General features: G+C 36.3%; 1 protein-coding gene across 2 annotated transcripts in view; it reads left to right on the plus strand.

The window, feature by feature from the left end:
- The window catches only part of PDCD6IP (programmed cell death 6 interacting protein), a 76,519-nt gene that overhangs the window by 18,533 nt on the left and 40,351 nt on the right, over window positions 1-17,635 (plus strand). Inside the window, exons 3-7 of one of the 2 annotated variants that reach the window (XM_045798294.2) lie at window positions 784-853; window positions 4,117-4,244; window positions 6,943-7,096; window positions 8,286-8,386; window positions 10,628-10,759. In XM_045798294.2, coding sequence (XP_045654250.1) covers window positions 784-853; window positions 4,117-4,244; window positions 6,943-7,096; window positions 8,286-8,386; window positions 10,628-10,759 — 585 coding nt within the window. The remainder of the gene's footprint in view (window positions 1-783; window positions 854-4,116; window positions 4,245-6,942; window positions 7,097-8,285; window positions 8,387-10,627; window positions 10,760-17,635) is intronic. The other variant, XM_045798295.2, reaches the window with a different exon arrangement.

The following is a 17,635-nucleotide window of genomic DNA, read 5'->3' on the forward strand; positions in this document are numbered from 1 at the left end:
AGATAGAGACAGCCAGCGAGAGAGGGAACACAAGCAGGGGGAGCGGGAGAGGAAGAAGCAGGCTCATAGCTGAAGAGCCTGATGTGGGGCTCGATCCCATAACGCCAGGATCACGCCCTGAGCCGAAGGCAGACGCTTAACCGCTGTGCCACCCAGGCGCCCCCATGGAATCGTTTTTAATTTTATCTTCTGGGAAATCTATAGTACTTACTTTGTTGCCTTTGCTTCTCTTGGCTTAGTTGACAATTATTTAAGTACCTGTTCTGTTCAAGCCATTGTATGTTGTAAAGATAAGTAAGATAGTGTTTTCTGGAGAGGATAATATATGTATAATTACTGAGGCACAATGACCATTGGAAATATCTTAGTGCCAATATTTGACTTTTATACATTTTTTTTTAAAGATTTTATTTATTTATTTATAAGACAGAGAGAGAGAGAGCCAGTGAGAGAGGGAACACAAGCAGGGGGAGTGGGAGAGGAAGAAGCAGGCTTCCCACGGAGGAGCCTGACGTGGACCTTGATCCCAGAACTCTGGGATCACGCCCTGAGCTGAAGGCAGACGCTTAACGACTGAGCCACCAGGCGCCCCCAGTATTTGACTTTTAAAAAAGAAAATTTTATGGTCCAGGAAGAGGGAAAGGAGTTAGTTGGCTAGAAAGGATAATGTTTCGACAAGCTTTGGTCGTTTTCCTCATTGTGGATTTTTCTTCAAAAGAGACCTAATATTTAGTAAGATCCAAGAAAGTAAGATAATTTTCTGTTTTCTCCCTTCCTCTTAAGATCTGCTTGACGTTTACCTGGAAGGATGCTTTTGATAAAGGTTCACTTTTTGGAGGATCTGTAAAATTGGGTATGTAATTATTTTTATAAAAATGATAAATTTGGTCTAAATACTTTGTATTATTTTAGATTTTTAAAATTGCTCTCCTAACTACTCTTTGTAAATAATAAAAATTTTTACATCTTATTTTCTCTTTATCTTCAAGTTTTATTGTAATTTCCAGTAATTTATAGAGAGCCTACGCCTTGCCAGGCACTGTCCTAGTTATAAAAATGAATAAGACAGTTGTATTCAGTCTGGCTAGGAAGACAGCTGATCATTCTAAAATATAGTGGGTAGTATATGAGTATATGAACAAAGTTGTGGGAGCATAGAGGAAGACATGAATTCTGCTTGTTGAAAGAAAGCGATGTTCAGGTTAGGCTCTAAAGGATGAATTTGGTTTTCCCACCTCGAAAATAACGTTACAGGTGGAACATTATAACCAAAGGTCAGAAGAGTGAAGGTTTTTTTGATTTACCATCTTGGCAGGTTAACCTTTCTGTGCATTAATTTTCTCATCTTTGAAGTGGGGAATAAATAGTACTATGAAATACTATTTATCTCATTGGGTTCTTATGTGGATTAAATGAGTGAATATATGTGAAGTCCTTAGAAGAGTATGCAATAAATATTAGCTGCAATGAATAATAGTAATATGTTTTATTATAAATAATTACATGTAATGTATAATTTATAGTATGTATGCATTTTAGAGTATGTATTATAATAATAAAATACAATACAAATGATATATAATACATATTAATGGAATTATTATTAAGGCTCAAAACCATAGGTTGAATTGAGGATTATGGAGGGTGAAGACATTGGAAAGTAGATTATGACTGCTGACTATCTCTCAGAAAGGAGTAGTAGTTGAGGGTTGACTCTCAGATTTATAACTTGGTTTGACTTGTTGGATATTTATTCCTTCCAATGGACAAGTTGAGTTTGACTTCCGTGTTATGTCTGGGTAGACATTTTTGTTTGGCATTTGGAAACTGGATTTAAAACTCAAAAGTGGTAGAGACAGATTTGGGAAGAATTATCATTAAATGATGATAAATCTGTCTCCTCTGGTAGTTTATAGATTGGGAAAAGTATGAAAGCCAGAGGTGCGGAATATAACATTCAAGGGAAACAGGGGAAGAGATTCTTGGGAATGAGGATGAGACAAAGCTTTCAGATCTCGGAGGAACCAGGGGAAAATACAGAAACGGAATTGAGTGCCAGGAGGGTTTCAGAGGTCACGTAGTCCAGTGGTTCCTGAACCTGGCTGTACATTAGAATTACTTGGGGAAGATGTGAAAGGTATAGATGTAAAGATACAGAATGTCAAAAGTGATAGGAGGAATTTTCAGGGTGGGCCACTGGAATTAGTATCTTTGAAAATACCTCCAGGTGACTCTAATGTTCATTCAGGTTGGAACATCATTGACAAGAGTCATTGTGGCAGAGGTCAAGTCACGTAAAGTTGGAGAAGTTGCTGGATTCGGGAATGAAAGAAGTTTCACTGGGGGCATGCTGAAGAAGCCAAATTGCGTTAGGTTGAGGGGTGGACCAGAAGTGAGGAAATGGAGACAGCAAATATGGGTTGCTCATTTCAGAAAATTTGCAGTAGAGATTTAAGGGCAAGGGAACATTATGCTGAGAGGGAGACAAGGTCAAGAAAAAGGATTTTTAATGCCAAATTGATAGGCTGAGAATTAAGGAGCAGATGGCAGAACAAGGAGGTGTTAAGTGAGATAGATGAAGTGACGAACCAAGTTCCTGGAAGAAGTGGGAAGCAAAAAACTTGGCATAAATAAAGCAGGAGATAGTTCATCAAGGCACTTCCAGTAGCAAATTTTGAGAATTAAGTGTCCTTCAGTAATGTCTTGGTTAAATAAAGCATGGGCTACCCACTCATTAGAGTATTGTGTAATTTTAGGATATGAAGAATGAGAGTGTAAATATAATTTTGTTCTCATGTAAAGCTTTGTTCTGTTTCTCAGTGCATGTAAAAGTTATGTTTATACTATATTATAGTCTAAGTGTGCAGTAGCATTATGTCTAAAAAACAGTGCATATAACTTAATTTAAAACTTTGTTGCTAAAAAATGTCAACCATCATCTGAGCTTTCAGTGACTTGTAATAACTGATCACAGATCACCCTAATAAATACAATAATCATGATGAAAAAATTTGAAATATTGTGAGAATTACCAAAATGTGACACAGAGCTACAGAATGAGCAAATGCTGTTGTAAAAATGGCAGCGATAGACTTGCTTGATGCCACTCTCAATTTATAAAAAAAGATGCAGTTATCCGCAAAGCCCAATAAAGTGAATCACGATAGAATGAGGTATGCCTGTAAGTTTGTGTTTTTGTGATCATTGTATTTCACTCAGCATAATGTCCTCAAGGTTCATCCATGGTATAGCATGTGATGGGATTTCCTTCATTTTTAAGGCTGGATGATATTCCATTTTATGTATATACCACATTTTGTTAATTTTTTCATCAGTGGACACTTAGGTTTCTTCTACCTTTTCGCATGATTATGGGTGTATAAATATTTTCTTGTGACTGCTCTCAATTCTTTGGGTATATACCCAGAAGTGGAATTTTTGGATTGTATGGGAATTTTATTTCTAATTTTTTGAGGAACTGCCATACTGTTTTCCACAGCAGCTGCAATGTTTTACATTCCCACCAACAGTGCACAGCAGTTCCAATTTTTCCACGTCTTCCAACATTTGTTATTTTTTGTTGTTGCTGTTCTTGATAGGCGTTATCCCAGTAGCTGTGAAGTGTGTAGTGTCTTGACCAGAGTTGTATTTTAACCATATTACTTGTTAGCCTTCTGAGAGATGTATTGGCATAAGGAAGTGAGACTTGGAGGCGCTTGCATTGGGTTAGGTTTTGTAGTCGTGAAGAACTGGCTTGAATGTGGTGAGAAGATATAATTTTGAGAGAGGTGATAAAATGGAAATAGTTTATTTGAATTTAAGTGAAAAAAAATGAATTTAAGTGAGAATTTACATGAGAATGACTTTTCATTTGGAACCTGACAGCATTGTGGACGTAAAGAGAAGGAAAGAACAACAGCATTGATCTTTTGACTTTTAGATGATGGGAATATTGCTGAGGAAATAAATGCCTGGCAGGGCAGCATTAGAAATATGGGCACTATTTTGGGTGAGAAAACAGGTTTGGAAACTTGTTTTTGTGAGAGCCAATCTCTAAAACATTCATTTTCTTTAGAAAAATAAACTGATAAATTTTTCCTTCTTAATTTTTTACAGCTCTTGCAAGCTTAGGCTATGAAAAGAGTTGTGTGTTGTTCAATTGTGCAGCCTTAGCTAGCCAGATTGCAGCAGAACAGAACCTGGATAATGATGAAGGATTGAAAATCGCTGCTAAGCATTACCAGGTATGCAGAAAAGTAACCACGTAATGATCAACGCTCAGTTGGAGTAAATTGAAAATAATTTGTATTTAGATTTATAGATGTTTCTTTATACACAGATATTTTCTTGAAAAGTAATGTGCTTTTTAATGAACTGATTAATATTTTTGAATTTTAATAAACTGTGTACCTATAGACCAGCTCTGTTTTTCCTCACCATTGTATACCCAGCACCTAGCACAGTGCCTGGCACATAATAAAGGCTCAATAAATGTTGGGAGAACAAATGATTGAATGTTTGAGGTGAAGTTCTTGGTAAACCCCTTTTAAATAATTGACCTCATTTAAAAATTTTGTACAGTTGACCCTTGAACAGCGTGGGGATTAGGGGTGCTGATGACCCCTTGCAAAGTTGAAAATACACTGTAATGGGGTGCCTGGGTGGCTCAGTCGTTAAGCATCTGCCTTCGACTCAGGGCGTGATCCCAGAGTCCTGGGATCGAGCCCCACATCAGTTTCCTCCGCTGGGAGCCTGCTTCTTCCTCTCCCGCTACCTCTGCCTGTGTTCCCTCTCTTGCTGGCTGTCTCTCTCTCTGTTAAATAAATAAATAAATAAATAAATAAAAAAAATCTTAAAAAAAAATACACTGTAACTTTTGACTCCCCTAGAACTTAGCTACTAATAGCCTACTGTTGAGGAGAAGCCTTACCCATAAAATAAACAACACATATTTTGTATGTTACGTGTATTTTATATTGTACTCTTACAATAAAGTAAGCTAGAGAACAGAAAATGTTATTAAGAAGTACATGAGATTTATAATACTGTACTGTATTGAAAAAAAAGTCCCTGTGTAAGTGGACCTATGTAGTTCAGATCTCTGTGTTCAAGGGTCAGATGTACATTATTTTAATGTATTTTTTTCTTAGAGTGAGACACATCTAAAATTTCACTATTGTCACAAAAATTAAGACCTAAGAAAAGTTTAACTCTGAGACTTGGAGAAGTCATATTTAAATGTGGTCAGATATGTAATGTTCTTAAGTTGGCTAAATTTAGATTTTAGGTATTATCATTTACTAATATGGCATATTTGTGGCAGTATATTATTTACTTTTATTTTTGTTTTAATTTAAAGAATAAACGATTGCTAAGTGATATCGTGTAATCATATTTTCATGTTTTATATTATGTTGTAATTTACAAAGTGTGCTCATGTACATTATTTTACTCTCATATAAGCCTTGTAATGCATGTTATGTAATGTCTTTCTCATTTTATACACAAGGAGGCTAAAAGGTCAGAGTGTTAATAACTGGTCCATTGGGGTTTCAGGTGTTCTGATTCCAATTTTATTGAATTCCAAATGGTACTTCCAGTGTCGTCTTTGGTTCTGGAATTTGCTTGTCCTAGAGGTGGAGTCTGATTTTTTCCTATTGTTTAAGTTTATGAGTGAGGTGAGGAATGCTCTTCTAAGAAAGTGTGAGAGGAAAGTACATTTTAAGAAACAAGGTGCTCCAAATTGTGGCTTGCCATGCAGTTTTGACTGGGCATGGATGACAAACATGATGCACATCCCTTTTCTTTTTGAGGCTATAGAGGGCCAATATTTTAAACTGTGAAAGTGAAGTAAATGTAATTATTTACTTTTTTATTAACTGTAGCTCAGTTAATTGGCATGTGGTATCTTAGAGGGCATTCTTAATTACTGAGAACATGTCATCCTGTGAGTCACTTCTGCAATTCACAGCAGGTCACCTAGTGTGATGGAAAAGGGAGGGGTGATACTAGTAAAAAGACCTAGATCCTAGGCTGGTCTAGGCTGTTTGCCACCAAGGAGCTGTGTGCCCCTGGCTATGTTCCTTAGTAACCTCTGTGGACCTCCATTTCCAGGATTTGTGAGAGAGACTGGATCCTTTGCTGTTCTAGTCTGTGATTCTCTCAGTTTGTTGAACAAGGTCAGGTCATCACCTCTTGGCAGATGCTCCAGTTTAAGATAACTTCCTGACTGTAGAAAACGTGACTTTTACTTTCCATAGAGTTAACCTTGATTTATCTCTGCAGAGCATCTCTGTATAACTCACAACACCTTTTAATCCCAGACTGATGTCTTTCTTTTTCCCAGGATCATTTGTTCCGTAAAAACAGTTATTTTTGTGTTAACCTCAGCAAAATATAATTGGGAGTAAAAAATTTGATGGGGAACATTTCACCAGGGACCTTTGAAAGCCAAATAGAAATCATTAGCGGTGGGTAGTAATGTTGTTCTTCAGAGGACTAGGTACCTGTACTATTTGAGGTTTTTCCCTAAGTATGGCATGTTTAATTACTTGACAGATGAATTTGCTTGGGACCAAAGTAAAATCATTTTAGTACTAAATGCATTTTAATAATGTTTTATCCCTGCCTGTATTCTCATGTTAGTCTCGAGGAAGTATATCTGAAAATAAGTTTAACCAATTTGCCCTCTAAAGTTACTGTATTTTTTGCTGCAGTGTACTTTTAATCTTTGTTAAATCTTCTGTTAACTGTATAGCACTTTAGAAAAATACCCTTATTGTCTGTAGGTCAGATGTTTTTAGATCTGTAACAATATAAGAATTTAAAAATAGTAACTGTTCAACAAAATTAACATTTGAAATGATTGTGTGTAACAGTAGAAAATTAAGTCTTGTCTGAGTTTCTGTAGATTTTAAAGAAGTTCTTTCCCCCCCCCTCTAGTTTGCTAGTGGTGCCTTTCTGCATATTAAAGAGACAGTATTATCTGCCTTAAATCGAGAGCCTACTGTGGACATATCTCCAGATACTGTTGGGACCCTCAGTCTTATTATGTTGGCACAGGCCCAAGAAGTATTTTTTTTAAAAGCCACGAGAGGTAATTCTAATTCTAATTTTTCCTCCATTTTGTTGCATGTGAAAAGAAGTGATAAGGTTTTAAAATAGGAAGGTGATAAGAATATAATATGTTCAGTGTAGAGCTTTCCTCTTTGAATTTGAAACATGGGTTATTGAAAATTTTCAGCTTTCCGTTTCTGAAATTAAGGTGGTAGAAATGAACATTTATGAATGTAGGCTGTGTTTGAAGCGTTTTATGAAATACCTATTGTCTTAAAACACTAAACTCTGGAATAGTCTTTATATAGGTTTGTAATGGGTCAGAAATTCATTCATTCAACATATATTTATTGGGTACCTACTGTGTGCCAGTCACTGCTCTAGGCTCTAGATAGAGGTTGCAGACAAGATTCTTATTTTCAGGAAGCTTACATTTTTAGCGTGGGGAAGATGATAAGCAAGAAATTAAGTAGCCAAGGTGGTTTTAAAGGGAGATAATTGCTATAAAGAAAATAAGCTAGATTATGTGATAATGCCTGGTGGCCTGGCTCTGGGTAAGGATATAGGGGGGAGTCATGCTTTTTTAGATTCATTAGTCAAGGAGAGTTTCTTTGAAGAGATCTCCTCTAAACTAGATGTAATTAATAAGAAGGAGCATCTAGGCAGAGTCCCTGGCCCTGTGAATGAGGAAATAAAAACAATTCTTAGAAGGCATGTAAGTTAGTATGAGAGATTGGGATATGGTCTGAATATGAAAGTTCAGAGAAATTGAAAATAAGAGAGCGGTCATCTTGTGGAAGCATTATGAACGGGAATCATTTTTTTCTTTTAAAATAACAGTTTGTAGTAAGGTGGAATTCATATATAATAAAATTTACCCTTTTGGAATTTACAATTCATTTTTTTTTTTTTTTAGTATATTCAGAGTTTTGAAACCATCAGCACTATCCCTTATTTTAGGACATTATTGTCACCCCAGGAGCATCCAAACCCTCTTACCATTCCCCTTTTTTCCCAGCCCCTGGCAACCATTAATCTATTTTCTGATTCTGGATTTGCCTATGAATTGGTTAAATTTTATGTGGAAGAATTGATTTCATCAATAAGGATATTTTTTTAGACAAATGTACAAACTTGTGATCTCAGTGTTTATACTAAGTTATCATGATATTATCAGATTATTTTATATTTATTTTAATTATAATGGTCAATGTAATATTTTATTCCAGATAAAATGAAAGATGCCATCATAGCTAAATTGGCTAATCAGGCTGCAGATTACTTTGGTGATGCTTTTAAACAGTGTCAGTACAAAGATACTCTCCCCAAGGTCAGTTATTGTTTTTATAAACACTTGGTTATTTTGCATGTGGAAATACTTGGATGTTTTTGTGTATAAGAAGGTGCATTGAAAATTACGTTTTATAAAGAAACTTGAAATTTTAGGAGAGGCATTTGGAGAATATATTTGTAATTTTTTAATTTAAGATGCATGAAAAATTCTTTTATATTTAGGGGATGCCTTTGTCTCTACTAAATTTGTTTTTCCAAGCTAAAACTCTTTCTGGAAATTTTTGAACCTCTGTCTCCAGTAATTTTACCACATGAAGGCATTGTGTGGTTCTAGTTCATTGGTGATTTGGTACAAGCATGAATACTTGAACATGTTGATTAGTCACACTTTTAATTATTGTCCTGTTTTCTTAAAGATGAGTCTTAACGCACAAAGCAGACATAAAGACAAAAGGAAAAGAAAACAGATTCATCTCATATATATTAGAATTAAGTTTTGCCAAGAGGGATAGAGAATTGGGCTGCTATTGGACAGCTAAGGAAAACAACCATCTTAAACCACACATCACAGGAAGTATTAATTGTTTTAATGTAAGCTTTTCTGAAGTGGCGTTTGAAAAGACTAGTCAGTGATGATCATATGTAAATGACAAAGCAGATGATTAGACTAACAAACTCAGAATGGTTAAAAGAGGGAATTTACAGATTGAGTGAAATGTAGTATGTTTCAATTACTCTTTCAGAAATGTTCAGGTAATTAGTTTTATCTGCATAATAGCGTATGGTTTTTGTTATATGATCTTTTGTAGGAGAATTTATTGATTTATAAGTCATTCAGGGATCTTTGTAAATTATGAAATTGCAGACAATTTTGTAGTGAAGTAAAAAAAGCATGTAAATACGTCAACAGCACAAATTAGAGAATTAGGAATTCATGTGAAGGAATTCCTGGAGATTTACAGTACACCAAGAGATCAGTAAAAATTTGCCCCGGACTCTTGGATGTTAATACTGTTACTCCTGAAAAGAGCCTTGGGATCTTCTCTCACCTTTTTTTCATCTGAAAGACCTCATGTTCAGCTGCACAGTGTACCGTTACATCCTGTTGGGCCATTAGTTCAGTCGTGTCACGGAGAGAAGAATGTCACCTTCAAAGACTTGGAAACTACCTCTGCAGCATTCCTGGTATTCCTTGAAAATCTCCTGTTTAAATACCAAGTTGCTCCAGCCTTACCTTGAGAACTGGCATGAGTACAGTTTGAGATTTAGATGTCTTTTTTGCCTTTTTACTAATAAAGCTCATAAGGTATTTTCATATTCTAGTTATAAAACTGGAATATCTGCAAGTAGTGATCCAGGAAGCTAGGAAATTATTCACTGGGAGACAGGAAAGCATATCAGGTAGTACTTGAGTTTTTGATTGTCTTATTTTTTGTCTAGACTGTGATTGCTTAGTATATTTCTTGGATTCCATATGTCATGTACTTCCTAAAGTCAGCGAGTTTGCAGGCTAGGATTTGAAATTTTGGAAGAGCATCTACTGATATAAGTGCTTCTCTGGTTCATGTGTTTGGATCTTTTAAAACTAATTTTGACTGGAATTTTCTTCAAAACAAATTAGGGCGAAAATAACGCTTTATCATGTTAGATATTAATTTAGTGCATTTTGTCTGTTTGCTATGTTTTTGAGTATATGATCTGAAATGTTAGTGTTTATACTAAATTTTTATATAGCTAGAAATCATCTTCATTAAAAAGTCTCTTAGGATATAAATGTAAGTGGGAACTTAATTTACTGTCTTTTGTCTTTTAAACATGATGAAACAGTCAGCTATAGAGCATTCTCATTAGTATATGTGAGTAATGGTGGTTTAGTTAACTCTGAGGGCTGGGTGAGGACTCATAAGAAAGCTTCTAAAGCTTTGTGCTTGGTATTCCTCTGTGAATGTCTCTTTTCCTTCTCTTTCTAATGCATGCTTTCCTTTCTTCTTTGTAAACAAAATGTTGACTTCATGGCTTGATTGAAGACTTAAAAAACTTAAATTGGCTTCACTAAACAGTTAAAAAAAAAGCCCCTTAATTTTAATTGGAAGAAAAAAGTTGAATTCATTGAATTCAATTCCTGCAAAATCATGTGGTCTTCTCTGTTTACACCTGATGACTAACCTGTCTCTAAACCATTAATGGGGTGATTCTAATTTCTGTCTCCTTTTCCTTTTTCTTCCTGCATCCCATGTTGTCTGTGGTGGTTTGTGTGGTTGGACTCTCCCCTGGTCAGTATTTTTATTTCCAGGAGGTGTTCCCTGTCTTGGCTGCAAAGCACTGTATCATGCAGGCCAATGCTGAGTACCACCAGTCTATCCTGGCAAAACAGCAGAAGAAATTTGGAGAAGAGATTGCAAGATTACAGGTGAGTCTTTTGGAAGTAAATATTTAAGTAACTTGGCTCTCTGTTTTTTTCCGTAGTGAGATTCCCACGTTTGCTTATAAAAACCTTTCCCAACTCATTGCCCCTATCAGCAGAGAAAAGTGATTGTTTTTATCTTTAGGTACCTGCTGGGTGCTTTTTTGAAGTCTTTTTTTTTTAAATATTTTATTCATTTGAGAGAGAGAGCATGAGCAGCAGAGTGGGGGCGGGAGGAGCAGAGGGAGAAGGAGAAGCAGACTCCCTGCTGTGCAGGGAGCCTGATGTGGGGCTCCATCCCAGGATCCAGAGATCATGACCTGAGCTGAAGGCAGACACTTAATGGACTGAGCCACCCAGGTGTCCCACCATGTTTTTTTGTTTTTGTTTTCTTTTTTAGATTTTATTTATTTATTTATTTTAGGGGGAGAGTGTGAGGGGGAGGGGAGGGAGAGGGATGGAGTGGGAGGGAGAAAATCTCAAGCAGACTCCTCACTGATTGTGGAGCCTGATGCAGACTTGATCCCACGACCCCAAGATCACGACCTGAGCCAAGGCCAAGAGTTGGACACTCAGCTGACTGAGCCACCCAGGTGCCTCATCTATGTTTGTTTTAATATAAAAGAATCTAAATTACCATGCTTAAGAAGCGTTGTGCAGTGCTTAACTTGTGGCCTAGCCTTTGAATTGGGACATACAGTTCCACAGCTTGAGAAGGACAGTGGTGGTAATACAGTTGACCCTTGAACAACACAGCTTTAAACTGCGTGGGTCCACTTAAACCCAGGTGTTTTATAGTATTATAAATGTATCGTCTCTTCTCTGATTTTTTTTTTTTAAGATTTATTTATTTTGAGGAGGGGTTAGAGGGAGAGACAGAGACAGAGACAGAATCTCTAGGAGATTTCCCACTGAGCACGGAGCCCAGATGTGGGGCTCCGTTTCCAAAGTGAAGGGTCAGAGGCTTAACCTGACTGAGGCACTCAGGGGCCCCTCTGTGATTTTCTTAGTAACATTTTATTTTCTCTAGCTTACTTTATTGTAAAAGTACAATATAAAATACATATGACATGCAAAATATGTGTTACTTGTTTACTTTATGGGTAATGCTTCTGGTCATCCGTAGGCTATTAGTAGTTAAGCTCTTGGGGAGTCAAAAGTTATAGAGGATTTTTGACTGTGTTGCAGGGTGTTGGTACGACTGACCCCTGTGTTGTGCAGGATCCACTGTATATATACATAGATTTTGTAAACAGCAGAATATCTTCTGTGCAGTTGTCTATACTGTTGGCATTGGGCTTGTTAGAAACTTGTGATATCTGGTTCAGTTTCACAACAGGGGCAAGGGCTGTTTATATGAGTTGTTTGTATTTTGAGCATTGGTGTGCAGAGGGTAGGAAGAGGACTGTTAGGGAACTTAAATATGGACTGGATATTAGAAGATATTCTATACATATCATTTGGGAAGTTCAGATTAATTAGTCTTTTCATGGGGGAAGAAACCCAAGTCTTTTTTTTTTTTTTTTTTTTTAGATTTTATTTATTTTAGGGAGAGAGAGAGCACTAGAGAGAGAGAGAGAGAGAGCAGGCATGAGTGTGAGTCAGAGGAAGAAGGAGAAGCAGGCTTCCTGCTGAACAGTGCTCGATTCCCAGGACCCGAGCCGAAGGCAGATCCTTAACCAACTGAGCCACTCAGACGCCCTGAAACTCAAGTCTTTTTAAAAAAAGAAAATGTGTGCTTATTCTTCTCACGGAGAAAATCAGAGAGAGGTATACTTCCTGATAAAATACAGATATTCAAACATATCTCATTTGTCCAGAGTTCACTTTGATTACAGTAACTTAGATTCTTACATAAAAATGCTTCTTGAAAAAGTGGTTTCTGTGGGAAGGATTTTTTTCAGGTTAGCACATTTAAAGTATTAGAAGTTTAGTTCCTTTATTTTCTGGGAATTCCAGGATTATTAGTTTGAAGTAAGCTCTTATTTAGTGTTTATAAACCAGTCACATTAGAGTTCTTTTTGAAATTTTAATATTTAAAATCCCCTCTGGAAAAAGGAGACTGTTTCAAACTTGAACAGTGAGAGGTAAAGTCTTTTTTCCAGTTACAGACACGTAAGAGTTTGTGACTTCAGTTTTAGCTTTAGTCATAGGTTAAAAGTTAACATGGAATTCGAACACTAATTCATATCTCAAACGGCTGTTCTTCTTTCCATGTGCGAGATTTTTTTGTTTACTTGATTTGAGCTCAGAAATAGGCAAACAGAACAAATAGAAGAAGATGACCAATAAATCATATTCTCTGTAGTCTATGGCTCAGAGTACCCCATGAATCTGATAGAGATCATTAGATGGTCACACCATGAAACCAGCCTTTTAATCATTGCTGTCAGCAATGGGGAAAAGAAGCATTGGTCATGAGCAAACAAGAAACAAAACCAAAATCACAGAGTCAGGAAAATCAAAACAGAAAATAGCAGTGAAGGTAAGACTGTTGCTTGGGATTTACTTTTGGGGCAAGAAAAATTGTACCTGAGCGTATAGGGCTCATGAGCTGTCCTTCCTCACAGTGCCCTTTATTTGTCTCCAGAAGGCTGTGCACTTGATTATCTTGGTAGACTCTCTAACACAAAGTGCGGTTTTCAAAAAGACATAAAAATAGATAGTTACAAAAATGTGACTCTGTAGAATGAATATGTGTTAGATATACTTAATTCATTAATGAGGGACCTAGTAAAACTGATTTTGTGAAAGTATTGTTTGTTATTAGATGTGATAGTAGTTTGTAGGTATTAAGGAGGTGGTTCTTACCAGATGTATGCTCACATATTTATGGATGAACTTTAGTCTAAAATGATCCTGCAAAAAAAAGAAAAAAAGAAGTACATGTAAGTATATATATGGGAAAGAGTGATAAAGCAAATATGGCAAATTGGTAACACTTGTTGAACCTAAGTGTGGGTTTGTTGTTAACTCCTGTTTTTTCAGTTTTTCTGTGGGCTTGAAATTAGGTATATATAAAGGTGTACACTTCACCCTTTCTCTGTTTCTCTTCTGTCCTGTTCCCTCAATCCTTTTTTCCCACTGCCCCAAAGGTAAATTCCATTAGATTCTCATTTAATCCTCTCAATATTTTTTTTCTTTGAAATACAGCAAATTCATACACATGCATATACAGTACGCACAATGCATGTTCTTAACTCTCCCCATTCTTACACACGAGGTACTGTGCTACATACGGTATTGCGTGTCTTGCTTTAATCATGTAACAGCATGTCCTAAAGATCTCTCTGTTTTAATATAGCGATAGAGTGCTTGCTTTGGTAGCATGTATAATAATAATAATAATAATGGTAATAATCATACAGCAATGGAGACACCTTCCTCATTTTTCTTTAGAGCTGAAGTGTACTTCATTGTATAAACGGTAGTTTATTGCTGTCACCTGTTGCTGGACACTTGCATGTTTCCAAGATTTTCTGCAAGTAATACTGCAGTGAATAATTATGTACACATGGCATTTTGTTATTTCAGCAGGTGTCTTGGCTCTGGCTACCATAATCATAGACTGAGGGTCTGAACAACAGAAATTTATTTTCTCATAGTTGTAGAGGCTGAAAGTCTGAGACCAGAGTGTCAGCATGGTTGGATTCTGGTGAGAGCTCTGTTCCTGCTATGCAGACTGTTGGCCATCTTCTCTCTCTGTCTTCACCTGGGTGGGGGGAGGAGAGAGAGCACGCTCTCTGGTTCATGCTCCTGAAAAGGGCACTAATCCCATCATGAGGGTTCTGTTCGCTTGGCCTCATCTAAACATAATCTTCAAGTCCCATCTCCAAGTACGAAAACTTTGAGGGTTAGAGCATCAACATACGAATTTTCGGGGCGGGGTGAAGAGTTTAGTCCATAGCAGCAGGTATACCTTAAACTTCTAGAAATGGGATTGCTGATATAAAAGTATAATACATCTATAATTTATTATATATTATACTTGGATCTTTGATCCACTTCGAATTTATCCTGATAAGTGAAGTATGGATCCGGTTTTTCTTTTCCCAAATGGCTTATCCACTTATTCCCAAATAATTTATTACAGTGACTTTCTTATTCCACTGATTTCAGATTCTGGCTTTATCACATGCTAAATTTGTCATATATGTTTGGGTCTATTTCTAAACTTTTTATTCTGTTTCATTGGCTTATCTGTTCATGTTTCAGTTTCATACCATTTTAGTCATTGACTCTTTAGAGTGTTTTAATGCCCGATAGGTATCATCATCTCTCATTTATGATTTTTCCTGATTGTTCTTTTGTTTATGCTTCTGTATGAATTTTATTTATTTATTATGGAAAATTTGAAAAAAATATATAAGGTAATGAATCACTATCCATTGCCTAGCTCCAGTGATTATCAGTATTTTGCTATTTGTGTTTATTTCCCGTTCCCCTCTTATTTCTTTGGAGTATTTCACATATTTCATCCTTAAGTACTTTACTGTGTATCTCTAATAGATAAGACTTAAAAAAACAAAACAAGACCCTAAAGCTACAATGTCATTCCACCTAGCAAAATTAATACTGATTAATACTAGTAATGTAATATTATCCAAACCTAGATTAGTTTTCCCGGATTTTTTTCTATACTGTTTTTTCACAGTTGGTCTGTGCAAATCTCATACAAGGTCCTCACATTGCATTTGGTTGATGTGTCTTACAAATCTTTAATTTGTAATGGCCTCCTTCTCCCTTACTGTCATTTTGAATTTTCCTCACTCTCTTGTTTCGTATGTTTCTTAAATGATATCTCTGATGTCTGTTATCCCTTTTTTGTTACTTGTGTAAATATTTCAATCTTTTTAAGTTTTTCAGTCTTTCTGAGTTTTTCTTCATTTCCTTGCCTGAGTTCTGTCAGTTCCTTTTCCACATTCTCTTGCTATCTGCTATTCATCCACTGTTGTCTGGACCATCTGGTCCTCTGTTCATATTTTGTGTTCTTTTGATACTATGATTATACCCTCAAGGTTTTTAGTTCTTAGTTTTTTTTCAACATGCTGTTTTCATCTGCTTTGTGACAACATTTCTTTGGTGAATTTTCATTACCTTTTGAAAACTTGGTTATGTGTTCATTTTCATCCTTTTCCTCTTGGTTTCTTTGTGTTGAGGCAGATGGGATGCCGTATCAGTTACTTGTATTTGAGTGAGATTGATTTTAATAGAAGAATAGCAAGAGGCTCCTGAGTGGGGGAATGGCGCCTGATAGTATTCCAAGCCTCTTTATGTAAGGGCGCCCTCCTCAGCTTTGCATCTTTGGCTCTCAAAGCCTAGCCTGGTTGAGGAAGGACTCTTCTTACTCGGGATCTGTGTTTCCCTGAGTTCCTCACAGCCTTTGCTTTGCAGGGTGGTGTGTCTGCTTTGAGAGTATGTTATTTTGTTGGCCTTTTCTGAGTGCTCACCCCCTTTCTTCTTTCTCCCTCTTTTCACTCCTTTTGTCTGCTTCCCCCAGCCTCTCTGCCTTTGATTAATCTGCGTCTTGCTCTCAGCAGTTCCCTCTTGGGATGAGGCCCCTCAGCATTCCAGTTTTTCCTGTGACCCCCTGATGGCTGACACGGGCCATTTGGCTTTGCCTTTGTCATCTGTTGGCACTTGTTTACCTCTTTCCATTTCATCGTTTTCATTTTTTTTTTTTAAGATTTTATTTATTTATTCTACAGAGATAGAGACAGCCAGCGAGAGAGGGAACACAAGCAGGGTGAGTGGGAGAGGAAGAAGCAGGCTCACAGCGGAGGAGCCTGATGTAGGGCTTGATCCCATAACGCCGGGATCACGCCCTGAGCTGAAGGCAGACGCTTAACTGCTGTGCCACCCAGGCGCCCCCCATTTTATCGTTTTCAGATTTGCTTAGCAGTCCCTTTTTTCTCCAGTGTTCAGTATATCTTACGGCTCTAGGACTAACTTTGCCATTTGACCACGTATTTACAAATAAAATGTGAAAAGTGATTTAAATTTATGCATTTTCTGTCTCCTAGTTTACATTGAAGATGCAGCTTTTGTTTTGCTCTATTGATTTTGCATGTAAGCTACCTCTCTCATTGTTTAGAATAGTTTAGTTGACTTTTTTAGGTTTTCCTGGTATACAAATACATCATCTGTAAATGATCATTTTTTTCCTTTTCTAAATTTTATATGTCTGATTTCATTTTTTTGTCTAGTTGTTTTGACATATTGGACGGTTGTTGATGACACTTTTATTTTGACTCTAGGAATGTTTCTTATATTTTTCTGCTAAGTATGTTAGCTTTGGGTTTTATCATGTTATCTATTTTGATTTTACTAAGTTTTTAAAAAATATCAGTGGTGAATACTGAATATTATCAAATGCTTTTTCAGCATCTATGAAGATAATCTGATCTTCTAAAATTTAAATGTATTATTTGGAGAATTATATAAGTTCTTAAACCATTCTTGTTTATCTGTATCATTAAACCATTCTTGTAGTTCTGTAACTTTGGTGTTCCGTACTTGCTTTGTCTCCTGTGGTCACTGTACATACATGTTCTCTGTATGTCTGAGGATATTATATATTCTCTAATTGTTTGATTTTGGTAAATCAAACTCATTGATTGTGTTGTTCAGACCTTCTATAATCTTACAGTTTTTTTGTTTATTTGGTCTGCCCTGTTGAGACAAGAGTGTTAAAATCTTCCACTCTGATGAGGGGTAGATTTATCATTTTCTCATTGTAATTGTTCATATACATAGAGACTTATTTTAAATACAAAATATAAGAAGTTTTATGTCTTTCTGACAAATTGGCAGATGTTAAGCATTAAGTACTGAATTTATCCTTAATGATGCTTTTGGCTTTATTGCCTATTTCATCTAATG

The sequence above is a fragment of the Ursus americanus genome, chromosome 20 (assembly GCF_024610735.1).
Source record: "Ursus americanus isolate L20-20 chromosome 20, mUrsAme1.1.p, whole genome shotgun sequence".
In the NCBI taxonomy this organism is placed as follows: domain Eukaryota; kingdom Metazoa; phylum Chordata; class Mammalia; order Carnivora; family Ursidae; genus Ursus; species Ursus americanus.